Source organism: Panulirus ornatus, chromosome 31, assembly GCF_036320965.1.
Source record: "Panulirus ornatus isolate Po-2019 chromosome 31, ASM3632096v1, whole genome shotgun sequence".
NCBI lineage: Eukaryota > Metazoa > Arthropoda > Malacostraca > Decapoda > Palinuridae > Panulirus > Panulirus ornatus.
The window spans coordinates 5,509,028-5,524,565 of NC_092254.1; the positions used below are offsets into that span (position 1 = coordinate 5,509,028).

Consider the following 15,538-nt stretch of genomic DNA (forward strand, 5'->3'; position numbering starts at 1 on the left):
AAAAATTCATTCGTTTTCATTCTTATGTATTCAGATGTCTGCGAGTTCGTCCAGGGTTCCTCAGGCCAGACCTTGATCTACAAAGTTTTGCATAAAAAAAAGCATTTGTGTTATTACACTGGCGCCGTCTGCACCTTAATACATAATTCTTTATTTAGAAATCGATTCTCATGTTGATAATCAGCAGGCGAAGTTGAGCTTCTCTGCGGCCAAAGGTTCACCAGTTTTTGTGTCAGTCATTAGGGAGAGATGACTGTGATCTAGAACATAGAATGTGTCATTTGTGAACGTCTGTTTTCTGTGGAATTCTCAGCACTACATTTCGCAGACTGCGCGCTGGGTGTTGGCTAAATGCCCACCACCCGACGTTGACCCGAGGCATCAAGGCAGGACCCTTCGATATGATGGCCTAACCTTTAACCTTACCTTTAGAGGCTGGGTCAACAGCCAGGATTTCATACCTAAGGGACGCACCGTCAAGTTCAAGGGGTCAAGTGACCGGGTCACTGTCATAAAGTCATTGCACTTTAATAAGGCAATACGTTGTATTCTTGTTTTCAATATGGGAACTATTGTGCATCATCAATCATCACTGCATCCCATACTGGTGGCTTAAATTCCAGTCTGTGGCAGCGTTTCTCATCCATGAACCATTTCTTATGGAACAGGAAATATTGGCAAAATTTACCTTCCTCGATAACCAGTTCCTGAGGCGGTTAACCTCACTATCTGTCATGTATTTGTTAACACTATGTATTTGTTCTGATCATATTAATTCTACAGGCAATTCCCGCGACAGATACTTATGTCTCCTGGATGTCATACACGGGTCATTCAGATTTTAAATCTGCTAATCACAGGCCCGATGCAGTCTACATACAATACTTGCCCTACAAATCCTATAGAATACAACCACAGCAACGTCTTTCTCTACTTTTCAGTCATAAGTATCCCACGACAATTTGTAAAGAGATAAGTTACATCTGGTATTTTCATCTTACCTAAATATGGAGTTACTCGTGGAGATCGCATGACGTCGGTATCATCATGGGTTCGCCAGTATAGACGGTCATCATTATAACTCCATGCCCTAACCACTGCCATGTTAAGACTTCCTGTCATACATTCTTGTTTGTTTTCTCTGTGCAGGTATGAGTGGGCCGCTCGAGTGCGCTCTCAGTTCTTCAGGCCGAGATTTCAACACACACGAGAACACAGCTCTGACGTACACAGATGACCACCAGAATGGCCACAGCATCAAAGTAGGGGTCTCCGTTGTGGAGGGGGTGACTCCCGAACTGCCCGTCATGACCAAGAACTCAACCGACCGTGACACTAGTGGCGTGGCCGGTGATAGTGCCGACATACTGGGTCGTGCGGCGTCTCCAGTGCTGCCCAAACCTACAGCGGATCCAACCGCTGGAAACAAGAGTGATACGGAGATGAGCACGATAGAACAGGCAGCGAAAAAACAGGCGTTAGCTAAGTTCATGAGGGAACAGTTCGGGGAGTTCAAGGAGCGTCTGACGCGGACAGCCCAAAATTCCGCTTCCTCGCATCAAGAAACAAGTCCCACGCTCACAACACTCGCCACAGCACCTGGTGCATCCAGTGATGATGGCAGCGCATGTCATACCGTAGCCGATGGAGCAACAGCCTCCGACGGTGTGGACGGCACCACGGGAGGACACAACTCAGGCACCTTACAAATTGGTGAGGTGGTCAGTAAAGCACAGCGTCGAGCTGGAGAGGACCCTAGTGGTATAAAGTCCGGGGTGCTACGCATCGAGACGCATCCCATCCCAGTCACTTTCACGTCTCTTCCGGGTTTTCCTTCTTTCCCTCGCACTACCACTGCTAGAGCACCGGGTGCGGAGGTGGGTGGCGCGGCAGCCACTGTGGGTGCCGTTGCCGGTACCAGAGTCAGAGCGCCAGGGACGGGCACAGCCACAACTTCTCCAGTCAGTGTTGGAAGCTTCACACCCGACGGGTCCGACACCACCTTTGGAGCAGACAGACCGTCGGTCGGTTTTGGGACAGTGCCGGGTGGACTCCACAGGGGCGGCGTGAGGGTACCTGGCATACGGGGAGGAGGGGGAGCTAGCACTGGGTTCACGGCCCCGGCGGGTGTGGCCAGGCCCTCACCAACCAGAACCACTGGAGGCGCGACCGACGGCGTCATGAACCTCATGAGACTGCTGGAGTCCCGCCTGATAGGTAGCATCAGGGATGCTGCAGTAGGGATGGTTGGCCAAGCGCCCACCGGCTCACCTGTCCAGCAGTTCGACCCATCCATCGTCGTCAACTTCCTCACTCTTGTCGCTCTCTCACAACAAATGAGGTAACGTATTCTCCACATCTGTACATTTCATAGCAGAATCATTAATCCTTCACCTGATCCCCTCAAACAACTAGATGGGAGAGAGACTTGATTTCCGTACAAGGTCATCATCAGTTTTCTATGAACCTGTGTGGATATCCGTGAAGCAACATTTGTTTAATGTGTGAAGGATCTTTGAGCTGAGAATGTTGGTGATAACACAGTAAATACAGTTTTTATCTTATCCCACTACCATCATCGCTGTGCACTAATATCACCAAGCTCTGTGGTAATAATAATTCCGTAAATCAAATTGTTTTCATCAGTATGTTGAGGACATATGTGAATTATAGGCAAGACAGGCACATTACAGGGTCAAATGACTGATAACAAGCTACATAAATAAGGTCACCAGCGATGCCGTGTTGAAAAAATATGCATCACATGTTCTACCACGATTCATATTGTATTTCAGGAGAGACGAAGTCTTGTTGCTGTTTTTTAATGTGAATTTAATTCTTTTGTGTCTCAGGCGGGGCGGGTCCGGGTCGACGTCTTCGCCGGGCCAACGCAACGCGACCCCGGCGGGCGGCCCCACACTGCCGCTGGTGCCGCCGCCCACACCCGATGAGGGAGAGTCGCCCTTCGGACCCTTCAGTACCGGCGATGACCCGTCAGTACTGACTTTCATCAATGACATTTTCTGACACATATTTTCTGACATATATTTTCTGACAAATTTCCTGACATATTTTCTGACAAATTTTCTGCCATATTTCTGACATATTTTCTGACATATATTTTCTACCTCAACCTATGATCATTGACCCTTAAGTTTTCCGATTTTTTTTTTCCTTTTTCCCCGCTCAATGTGTCCTTGCATGGTCACCCTTCACACGAACATATAAGGCTTCAGTGAAAGGAAGTCATTCAGATGTGTTCTGTCGTGTACCCAGAAAAAGCAATGCAGTTTTTAGGAGTGACAGCACAAACGGGTCACTCTTCTTTGGTCCACCATCAAATTTTACTGACAAACTTCGATCCACACGAACGCTGCCTCGTGCTTATATATAAAATCAGTCATTTCCATCTTTTGAATTAACAAATGTTCACCTTCTCAAACATCAGAAATTATACATAACAAAAATCTTCGGCACTTGACAAACTCCTAATACTCTTAGCTATTTATCCAGTTTATTTCATCTATCTTTTTTTTTTTTTTTTTGCTTTCAAGAGAAACCTTTCATATCCATAGGTTTTTATCCTGCTGTTCGTTATCTCGTGAAACACTGCCTTACAACACAATCAATGATAAGGTTATCACTTATCGTCTACCACCTTGTTCTTGACTTCACAAGTGACTATCTTGCAGCGTTTTCCCTTACCTACTTTAATGATTTTACACCACAACTGTTCATCCTCTTCACAAACATCAAATTTACCAGTTCACTTAATCTTTGTATTTCTGTAGCTTTTCCTAAATGTAACGACACTTTTCGTCCACAGAGTATCTTATAGTTTGTTAATAATATATCAAATTGCTGTATTTCAGTTGAATATTAATGGCATATAACAATAATAATCATAAGTAAAAAATCATAGAATATCTGTAAAAAAAAAAAAAAATTGTTGGGTGGAGATGTGTGGCGGGAAGGGTGAGGAGGTTTGAGTGTATGTGTGTGTGGTGTTGCCAGGTCGGCCGGCGTGGACCCGTCCACCATCCTGCTGCCGCCCATGCTGCGCCAGACACTCTACTCCTACCTCCTGCCGCGACTGGCCTCCCTCAGCGCCCTGGTGGAGACGGTTCCGGGCGTGCCCGGTCTGGATTATCCCATCATCTCCACCGTCCCCTACACCAACTTCTACTGTTCAGATATGCCATGGCCCGGCTTCTACGCCGACACAGAAGCGAGGTGTCAGGTAAATATATGAATTCATACGCACCATCATCGTAAACGTCAGTATAAGCAACAGGCCTCCCATCTTCCTTTTTTTTTTCTTTTTGTTAACTCTAAGCTGTTCTTACGTACGAACTTCAACGTCCAACTTATATTTAGATTCTTTGTCCAGAGAGCTACCCTCCTCTTCCCTGAATTTACATCATATATGGAAGATGCTATGGCTGTCTGTTTCATGACTAATTCCTACTTTCATAAAAATAATACATTTCTGACATTCACTTTCAGATTTCATCGTTTTCTAACATTATAACATTGGGATATAGAGTTAACCCATGAATGTAGCCCAATCAATCATCAAATCTCAACTAATTTTCAATTCTTCTGTATTTTCTTTTTATTTACACACACGGTTTTCAACTAAGAAGAGCCCCATGGATCAGAAAATGTCACGGCAAAGATATTTCTATTTCTAAAAATAATTTGAAATTCAGGTATAATGAACTTACATTACTGACAACCAGTAAGAGAAAAAGACAATCTAGAGCTTGGCAGAGAAATTCTTAACAGAGCTTTCCGCCCCACCAGATTCCTACCTTTGTTACCCCTACCACACGTTTTCTGTTCGTTATAAATTTTTCAAGAATGGGAAGATATGCTCATACACTAGTGTAATTTAAAAGCTAGTAAGACGGGCTCGTCTGACCGATTGAGTTTACATTGTGAAATACATTTTATCTCAAAAAATATATCAATTTAGAGCAACACGGACCGTTATTTATGTAAGCGTGTGTCTGCAGGTATGGCACTACTGTGACCTTGACGGGCGGCAGGCGTCGTTCTTGTGCCCGAACGGCACCATGTTCAACCAGGCGTTCTTCGTGTGTGACTGGTGGTACAACCTGGACTGCCAGTCAGCACCCTACCTATACTCCCTCAACGAGCGAGTGTTCGCCTTGCCCGAGGTGCAGGAGACAGCCCCGCACCGCACCCTCACCGCAGAGATCCTGGACACCATCTTCCTGTGAGCCATACTCCACCACCCCTTCCCAACCACCACCGAATCAGGTTAGCTACTCACCCCGGTCATCACCATGCCAGTCATCATGCCAACCACCAGTCATCATCAAGCTAGTCACCGGTCATCACTATGCCGTCATTAGTCATCACCAGGCCCATCACAAATCATCAACATGCCAGTCAATACCGTAATTACCAAGCCAGTCAACAGTTAAGTCACCTGTTACTATTACCATGCCAGTCACTCACCATTCGTCACCAAACCAACTGCCAGCCAGTTGGTAGTCAGTCACAACGATAGTAACGCGTAATCGACATACCAGGCGCCACAGTCAGACACCATCTAGCTGCCATTCGGTCATTACACCAGAAGAACAACTGTCTACAGTATGCGTGAAAGACGTTTTAAAATTCAATATGATAAGGTCACCCCTCACTCTTCTTCGTCTATAGTTAAAGCCTCAAGCCTTTGGTGGCAAATCAGCTCTCATGATTGTGGTGCAATATTTGTTACCCTTCTCTGGACCTTCTCAATTAGCTCTTTGTGTGCTTCTTGAGATATGAACAGTTGCTGAATTATTCCATATCTGTGAACATGAATGTTATTCTAATATTTGGTGGTAAATAGCTGTGTGTGTGTGTGTGTGTGTGTGTGTGTGTGTGTGTATGTGTGTGTGTGTGTTTACAGAGAGTAGGGTGCTGAGTGTGGGAAGACCGCGCCATTTGGTGGAAGGGAGCCGCCCCCTAGGGTGGGGATCAGTAACGTGGCAACAGCGAGTCTGCACGCACGCCGCCATCGGCCCGTACCGTACCGTCTTCCTCACACAAGTAAGAACGTGTCTATCTTGTGTAGTTATACACACACTCCTCTGGTGCCCTACATCCTATATGAACCGTGAATATTTTGTCCGAGTCTCTCACTGTGTTATGTGGACTGTCGCTTAAACTATCATGATCACTAAATGGGACACACTATTGTGATATTAAGGATAAAAATACACCTCAATACCGAGCATCAGTAGACGGTATACCTGTCCACAGTGTCTTTCCAAAACCTCTGGACAGCCCCTTGCCTAAACCTTGAACAAACTCACTCTCACTCTCTCTCTCTCTCTCTCTCTCTCTCTCTCTCTCTCTCTCCAACTTTTTCCATATATCAAAAAAAAAAAAAAAAAAGGGACAGTACTTTCACCACTCCAGGTTTAAAAGCACTTCCTACACTGAAGAAGTTCGATCAAAACATAGGAATAATAGTGCCGGAGTCCATGCATTCAAGACAGACTTGGGCAGCACACAAGGTGGCTCACCAAGCTAAGCTTGCTTGTACCTAGTGACGTCTTCTCTACTGGCAGAGTGACGAAACGCTTATAATAAAGTATAATAAGGGGTTGTGAAAGAGGGGCGAAAATGTGAAAGTAATAAAAGAAACGGAAACAATGACTGAAAAACCGAGTGAAAGATACGATGGGAAGAACAAGAAAGACCTTACAACACTGGTACTAAAAAAGGTGCAAGATGTGAACACAAAAGAAAAAAAAATTACCTTATATTAATAGTGAGCGTTCATTCACCCAAAACGTTAAAAAAGTCACAGTAATGCCCAGGTTTCTGACACTTTGCAGGTGAGATGGGAAAGTGTAACAGAGGTACTGATGTTACGGTGGCCAGCAGCCCGTCACACCATCACTTTCCCTGTATCATGTGTACCAATAATTATGGTGTTGTATATGGGAAGATTAGACGGAAGCCATTCGTCAGAGGAGGGAAAGTAGTAACTGGACCTACAAAACTTGCCCTCTGGAGCATGACGATACGACTCTTGATTACGACAGAACGACCCAAAGGCATGTCAGTCTGGCCTTTGACCTAATCCTTATGGGTCAGGTCACTGACCACACCAACATACCTGAGGTACCACGTCTTGCTCAAGGTGCTAGGACAGTCAGTTCACTGCCAGGCCGAGACGTCAACTTCCTTCCTCAAACATATTCATGAACCTTTCAAACTCGTTTTATCAAGATACTTGCATCAACCGTTGCTGTCTTGTCTTACTGACGCCATCTCAATTCTCTCAAGCGTCTGCGTTTTTAACAACTGAATACCTTTAAAGTTTTACAACGTTCATGCTCTGGACAAGTTTACTTACGTTCTTACCTGGAGGACAAAACGAAAAACACTTGACATTAGTGTGGCAACCACGGCGCACTGGTTGCAATCACCTTAGAATCAGGGCAACATTACTTAAGGCTGCTCACTCTCCACTAAAATGTCAATACACTCTAATGTTCTTGTGTACAAATAACTGTTTCTAGACCATCACCTTCGACATTCTGAGCATAAGCTCCGTCTCAAAATCATTTCATCAAGAGTTATATTAACAAAAGATCAAGACACACTCACATATTTGATAATATAAGGCCAGAGTTATATAAACAAAAAACCAAGACACACTCACATATGTGATAACATAAGGCCAGGAACGTTACGTATAAGCAACGACATCAGTGGTAGCGTATAATTATCTACTGGTACAGTAAGGGGTCGTCCTTATGCAATCGTGAGGCCCCCATCTCAAACCTCCTCTGATATCGTACATTTTCTTAGACTTTTGAATTGTCAATATTCGAGATTTCATCCCCTGGCTTCTTCCATGTATCCACTACTCTAACACTGTAAGTGTTCCATGACATCTTCTCGAACGTTTGTTACACAGTTTACTGTTATGGCCTCTGGCTGCTCTACCTGTACATATTTCGAAGAGCAGTTAACTGTTCTCTACTGAGACGTTTTAAGTCTGGGATCAGGTCACCCCTTACTCTTCCTTCAACCATGGAGGGCAAGTTTATGACCTTACCGCTCACTGTAACTCAGCTCTTTCATTTCTGGTACAATCCTCGTTGACCTCTCCTGGATCCCATCTTGTATTTCTCTGTGGTTTCTTACCCCACGGTGAACTGACTTGTTAAGGATATTCTAACTTGGCCTTATATGGGATACGACCAACTGGCTGGAAACATCCTCCTTATCTATGTACTTCAAACAGATTCTAACATTTGCCAGCAGAATGTTCGTTCAGATACGAGTCTTCTAAGGTGGAACTATGACGACAGGTTAGGTGTACAAATGTAGACTCCTAAACTCCTTACACACAGAGAGTCCTGCGGTACATTAACTATTACATACTATTCATAACATGGCTTTCTTTCACTGGGTTCCATTCACATTACTTTGCATTTATTTGGTTTGAATTTCGTTAATCACACTTCAGCCCAAATCTGAAGCTTGGTTTGGCTTCCTTGTAAGCTGATGCAATCCCAATCTTTACCTTCCTCAATACCTTAGAGTTAGCAACACAAAGTATTCTGCTCAGAGCCTCTTCCTTGTGATGTGTCAGTTACATAAATCAAAATGACCAATAATCCTGTCAGCGTTTCCTACTTTCTTCAATTCTAACTTTTTCTGGTTAGTTTACAACTTTCCTTTTACTTTCACTTTCTTCTCTTCACTCTCTCCTTTCTATCTCTCGGTCGTTTTCTCTTTACATCAACTTCAATTAAGGTACTGATCCTTTCATCATTTGATCCATTTCTTACAAAAACGCGTCGGTGAAGTTGTGTTTTTTTGCGTTACTTCTTATGAAAACCTGATTGCATGAGAATATTGACTTCGTTATGTCGGAACAGACACCTCAGCAACACGATCCACTCGATTCCTCCCGTGCATCGTCGCGATCGTCTTCACACAGACCTGTGGTAGTGAGCTGAGATACGAGACACCTCCTCTCGTTACCTTCAAAGTGCGCAACAACAGCACTAACGTTTATCCACGGTTGGTCGATGATGTTGACGTCTCTTCGCTTGTTTCTGTATATCTTGGATAAAGATGAATATCTAACAGACGTTCATGGAATCTGTTAACTGTCTGCTTTCATCTGCTGAAGCTCTGCTGGCAGTTTAAGATTTACACTCGTGTCCATAACCTGTTCTTCTCTCTTCCCATTCAACACAATTAAAACTGAAGACATCCAGCGATCTTTATTCTCGGTTCAAGTTTATGCATACTAAGTAAAAAACACTTTTGTTCTATTCTGTATCTCGTTAAGTTATTCCATCTCCAGTCTTAAGTTGGTCTGTGCGTCGATGTTAATCGTATATGAAGTTACGCGTCCTGCAATTACAGAGGAAGAGAGAGAGAGAGAGAGAGAGAGAGAGAGAGAGAGAGAGAGAGAGAGAGAGAGAGAGAGAGAGAGAGAGAGAGAGAGAGAGAGAGTTCATTTACGAACAAGTTCCACATCATAATCATAAGTTCCGCTTGCGTATCAACTAACATTATACCGGTCGCTTTTCTTTTTTTTTTATGGATGGACGCGTCGCACTCTATTAATAGTATGGCGCGCAGGGAACGCCAGGAGAACACAAGCTCACATGAGGCTACAGACCAGCATGTTAGGACTGCATGTGTAACGTGAAAGCTTCCAGCTTGACACTTCCACCTCGATCTCGTGATTGTGAAGTTAATCCCTTATGGAAGTGTTCCTTCTGGACTACAGGAAGTGACTCATAATTTAGTTAAACCGGGTAAGACTTTACTGACATGATCATTATCATGATAATCATCATGATAATCGTATAACCCAAAATGATCTCTTCCACCGTGGGGGCTCCAGCACCTACAATGCTGCGCTACTTCCTGCACCACGGAAACGATAGACACTCCTTTAGTGTGAGAAATCTGGCGATGAAACTGGCTCCCTTTCGTCAACATGTGATGATTCAGCCTTGCTGAAGGTGACTCTCCACTCGCACAGCGCAAACAAGAAGGACGAATCCGGCAACGTAATATTGTTCAAAGTTATACTGTCATGTGTAACGGGTCCTGCCCTCATGACACTGACGAAACACTGCAGCGCATGGCACGGTCCAGCCACCATCTGGATGGAGAACCACAACTTGTGCTTGTCAATCTATGAGGAAGGAAGGAGAGAGGGAGGGATGGAGGGAGGAAGGCTATAACAAACGTCGCTAAATCCTCTTCCAAGATCACTTACATCAAATGATCTCAAAGATGAGTCAACGCCTTGTACGTGTTAAGACTGACACTCCGTCCTATTTACAGAGGAGCGAGTCACGTGAAGTATGCAAAGCAAATCATAATACGGCTGGTTCCGTCTTCATTACCGATCATCTGACCTGAATTACAGAGTATTAATTGTGCCAACGAGGGTGTAAAGTCTGTGTAAACTGTGATGAAAATGAAGAGTGAAAGGCAGAGGTCTGGCGATTCTGGTTTTTTAGTTTTGTCGCAAAAAAAGCGGTGAGTTCAACATGCTCTCGTACCTCGACTGTGGACGATGGTGCAAAATAGAGGATACGGAGTGGGACGAAAGGTCCAAGAACTGGACCACAGTAGCTGCAGGCAACTCATCACCGCGACTGATATGCTGTGCACACATCACGTAACGCGTGGTTGGAGCTGCCTATATGAATGCACTGATTTTACAACGGGTAAAGTACACAGCTTTGCTCCAAGTGAGAGTAACTCTGATGGTAAAGTTTATGCGGTCACATAGTGGTGTGGGGGGAGTTGCCAGATACAACACCCACCCACCACCAAACAATCTACCTCCCCCTTCTGTGCAATACACAATCTCACGCCTCATTTTCTTTTACAGGGTGTGGGACCACCATGCTGGAAGAGTCCACATTCTGAGGCCGAAAGTGAAGACTTATCCACGTGAACAATGAACGTAGCCGACGCTCTTGAGGTCTGGCCTTGAAGTGGCGTCACGTTACGGTGGCCACAACAGTATATGTATTACCTCAGATAAAGCGACACAACTCGTCAGCGTCTACATAAGCTAAGAAGTCTTGTATAAACTGTATAGATGTACAAATAACTAACGACAAAAGCAATAATATAAAGTGATTCACACAATTAACTGAGAACCTGTCTTTACAATATGCCAGTGACCTAACTTTTGAAATCATGACCTGAGAAGGAAAAACGAGTCAGGAGACGTGAACTGAAGTAAATGAGAGTGCAATGGAAGGGAGAAGGCCAACACCCAGGGAGGAGTGAGGAAGGTGGTAGAGGTGTGAGGAGGAGGAGGAGGAGGTGTGGCGGGGCTGGGCTGGCCACACGCCGCGCCCCGCCACACCCCACCATCAGCATCGTCGTCGCCTTACTATGTGAGTCTTCTCGTACCTACTGTTTGTGATCTATAACACCAAGAGGTGAGTCCTTACACATTTTAGATAAAAAAAACCCATATTCTCTCACACATATCATGTATCAAACATTACTATCATCGACAATATGAATAATGTTAAGTTCTCAATACTGATACTTACTAGTAAAGAACAAAGGCCAAGTACCTTGGGAATAAAAATTATTTTGTGCCACACAAGGTAGTAATAACCCGCTTTACTCCCGACCCGTTACCGCAGGTGACACATGTCTGCATCTGGTCACTACCAGCATATTCAGGACATTACCTTTCACAGAGATCATTATGTTCTGTCCTTAAACAGACGTAGAAAAGAATGAAGCAAGTTACATAAGTAAACACAACGCATACAAGCTAAGCAACGTGAACAGGGATGTCCCTAACCACCTCCTGAAAACGAATCACCACTTTCATTAGCAGTGTTGCATGACAGGAACACATTCTTGATTATACCTCTCTCTCTCTCTCTCTCTCTCTCTCTCTCTCTCTCTCTCTCTCTCTCTCTCTCTCTTTCTCTGTCTCTCTCTCTCCACCAACATCAATGCCATTCATCATAAACATGGACATACAAACATAAATACATCGTCTTGAAAAACGGGCACGGAGGGTGGAGTGTACAGTGTTGGACTGCCACACATGGTCTTTGATACACTGTCCTCCACCGATGACCCCAGGATGCTGCGACACCTCGATGCTGGTCCTTTTCGAGCTGGTCGAGAGTGGTGACCAGCGGGATCTCTCATGGATCAGCATTACCGTACGATTTGTCACACGAGGCGGATTCACGCTTGAATACGTCTGCTGATGATGCTAGAATGGAAGACGAAGAGGCCAACACGAGATGGAGCCGTGGTTGGAAAAATGACCAACGAAATATAACCGAAAAAAATGCACTCAGGAACATGTCGCAACACTTTGCTCTCGTCACTTGGAGAGCCGCAGGGAACACCTGGGGAGGACTGAACAGAATGCAGCCAGAATTGTTCGATGCAACGAAGTTCCCACGAGGCCATGACGACTTCAGACAGAACAGTTCGCTGAAATTAGCAGAAAGTTCTGATGAGAAGGTCACCTGTGGCGAGGACGTTGGGCAAGCGAAGACCAGGCGCGCTGGGACGTGACCAAGCATTTCTCTAACAACAGACTAGTGGACTCGTGGGAGAACCTGAACCATGAGGAAGATTTACCCACACCTGTTGGAAAATAAACACACACACACACACACACAAACACACATCGAGGACTTTCTCGTCCAAAAGGAGCCGACCACGTCCTACTACTGTGTGAATTACAGCCTCGAAGCTGCAGGAGCCAAATGAAAGTATCTTTACCGTTATATAATCCACACATAACACACACATACGAGAGAAAGGAGTAAGGGGTGACCGGATGACAACCTTTAAGTTTTCAAACCAGTTCGATGACGCAATAAATGTCGACAGTTCTTATAAAGACGCGGGGATACAACAGTCATTGGCCATAACATTAAAGCAAAAACTTTGTAAGAAATGACGTGAAGAAGTACTTCTTAAAGCTTAACAACGATGGATAAATCTAATAATCTGAAATGTGATAAGAGTCAAATGTGGACATCATACAGAAGCTTAAAAAGCTGCAAGACAGTAGAAAAACTTCAAGAGATGTGGCCCCACGAGTGCGTGACTCCCCTCCAGTACAGTACAAATGGGTAATTATACCCACGCGCACACACCTGTGCCCAAAACATATTCAAAGCTTAAGACTGAAAGCAGTCTTTGCACCGCGGGAGGGAGGGGCTGTGCTACGCTCAGCAGACGCTCTACATGAACCACTTTCACCAAGAGAAACTGCCAGAACTGCTTGCTGGTCATTATGACGGATCCTGCGCCAGCCACTGACGGCGAGAGGCAGCTCACACATGACGCTCACACTTGAGACACTCTCCTGCCAGCCAAAAACCCCGCCACTCACTCCTGCTGCTCGTCGCACCATCAGCCATCCTCCCACCGCAGGCTATACACACTCTCCTCTCTCTACCTCTGCTATTAGCCCCCTCCCCCACTCTCACACAGACACACACACACACACACACACACTTCCTGCTCGCTTCGGTACCTGAAGTGCGTCCACCATCCATTCTCTGAACTCCGGGGTATCTTCTGCCTCAACGCTTTCTAACTTCTTTGAGCAGCGGAGAGTTACCATGTACCGTAAGTTCCTGTTACACGCTAGCTAGCTACCTGTACCTGTCCTATCTTCCTTACATGTCACACAACAAATATTACTACACTGAACAAATTAATAAAAGATGGCTCCAATATATGCTGTACATAAATATATGCTGTACATAAAATGGAGTTAATCAGGCCCTATTCTTCCTCAGCAGATTGTTTCTGAAGCTGTTGTCTTCATCTGACTTTTAGAATCTACATAACTGTACGTACGTGACTATCATTATCTGTAATATCACTTAAGAACATTATTACACAACACAGCTCTTCTTATACCATCTATAAGACAAGGAGCGCTACGCTAAAACACCATCGCTCACTCCAGTCTAGTCACACCTGTTGCCGTCGTGTACTCTGGTCTTGTGACGTGTTACATATGAGTAACTGGCGAGCCCAGTGTTCCCACTGGTGCTCTTACGCCTTACCACTGGTATCCAACATTTTCAAGCTGGGCGTTGGTGTCTATAAGACCAGGGCAAAATATCAAAGTAGAAAACATTTTCACCAGATCCTAACCTCTGAGCCAACTCAATCCTGGAGCACAAAGGTAAGATCTGTGGGTATGATGCCCTGATGTATATACTGATCTCTCAACCCTAAAGGTCGTGTCACAGGTCACCCAACCATGCTCAAAAGTCGTACTCTCTAGCTTAAGGGTCTTAATATATATATATATATATATATATATATATATATATATATACTGTAACCCCAAGATCTTTTTCATGGGGCTGCTGCAGTTCCAAAGCTGCGCTACAGTCAATAGCAGGGAAATGATGCTCTCCTTTGGAGTGACGGTCCTCGACGAGACTGTAACCTTTTCGTCCAGTGATAAACTAACCTCCTGGTAGGAGACTTTCCACCTGCGGTGTGTAACCTGAAGCATCCGGAGTCTGCTGACTTCACACACGTGTGGGTCGTTGTGATACGTGTATGAGAAACCCACACTGCGAGGTTCTGGAACTCTACCCACCTGTACGATTTTCTCTAAGTAACGCCTGACCCATTTTATAACAGATTTTCCACTCCCTCTAAAGTCATTCTCTCTCTCTCCCTCTCTCTCTCTCTCTCTCTCTCTCTCTCTCTCTCTCTCTCTCTCTCTCTCTCTCTCTCTCTCTCTCTCTCTCTCCCCACACACACACACACACACACACATAAATTAAGGCCGTCCCATGATGTGGACTTCTGTCTGTGGCTGAAGCCTCCAACCGAAGGTGATTCAGAAGTTGTATTCCAGTCTCTCAGAATTGTAATGCAAGTCTCGAATATGCTGAAAAGCGTTCATAATGTGGCGAATAACAGAACAAAACTAACCGGTGTGGCCAACCACAGTGGAGAAGTCCACCATGTGGCCATTTACTGCGCAGTACCTTCTGGTATTTGGCTAACCACTGTGTCAAAACCTCAGGTTTGTGTCAAATCACTGTGATAAAAACACCTGGCTTAGAGCCAATTACTGCGTAATAACCTCTGGTATGTGACCAATCACAGCATAAAAAAAACCCTCGTACATAACCAGTCACTGCGTCAAAACCTCCGGCATGTGGCCAATCTCTGCGTCATAACCTCTGTTAAGCAGCCCGAGACTGCGTGGAATCTCTGGGGTGTAGCCAATCACAGCGTCAAAACCTCTGGTATACAGCTAATCAACGCGTCAAAAGCTCTACCATGTAACCAATCACAGACTCCAAAATGGGGCGAGGAATGGCGTCATCCTAATTCAGTGTCCTCTGACCTTGACCTTAAATCACATGACATCCGGGAAACAAGTCAAGTAACTGCATTAACCACGCACTGAGTTAAGCTCCTCCTATGTATAATGACTATTAACAACAGAGTTGGCAGGGTGGTCACACATGGGCCC

At 44.9% G+C, this 15,538-nt stretch overlaps 2 protein-coding genes across 7 annotated transcripts in view; one reads left to right on the plus strand and one right to left on the minus strand.

Annotated features, from left to right (window-relative positions):
- LOC139758762 (RING finger protein 17-like) overlaps positions 1–15,538 on the minus strand; it is a 272,806-nt gene that overhangs the window by 69,839 nt on the left and 187,429 nt on the right. The window lies entirely within an intron of this gene.
- LOC139758766 (uncharacterized) overlaps positions 1–15,538 on the plus strand; it is a 36,390-nt gene that overhangs the window by 15,690 nt on the left and 5,162 nt on the right. The window contains exons 2-6 of one of the 3 annotated variants that reach the window (XM_071680544.1): positions 1,150–2,341; positions 2,853–2,993; positions 4,015–4,240; positions 5,019–5,286; positions 10,910–11,265. In XM_071680544.1, coding sequence (XP_071536645.1) covers positions 1,150–2,341; positions 2,853–2,993; positions 4,015–4,240; positions 5,019–5,246 — 1,787 coding nt within the window. In that variant the 3' untranslated portion in view covers positions 5,247–5,286; positions 10,910–11,265. Of the gene's footprint in view, positions 1–1,149; positions 2,342–2,852; positions 2,994–4,014; positions 4,241–5,018; positions 5,287–5,970; positions 6,067–10,909; positions 11,427–15,538 lie in introns of those variants that run through there. The other 2 variants (XM_071680545.1, XM_071680543.1) reach the window with 2 other exon arrangements.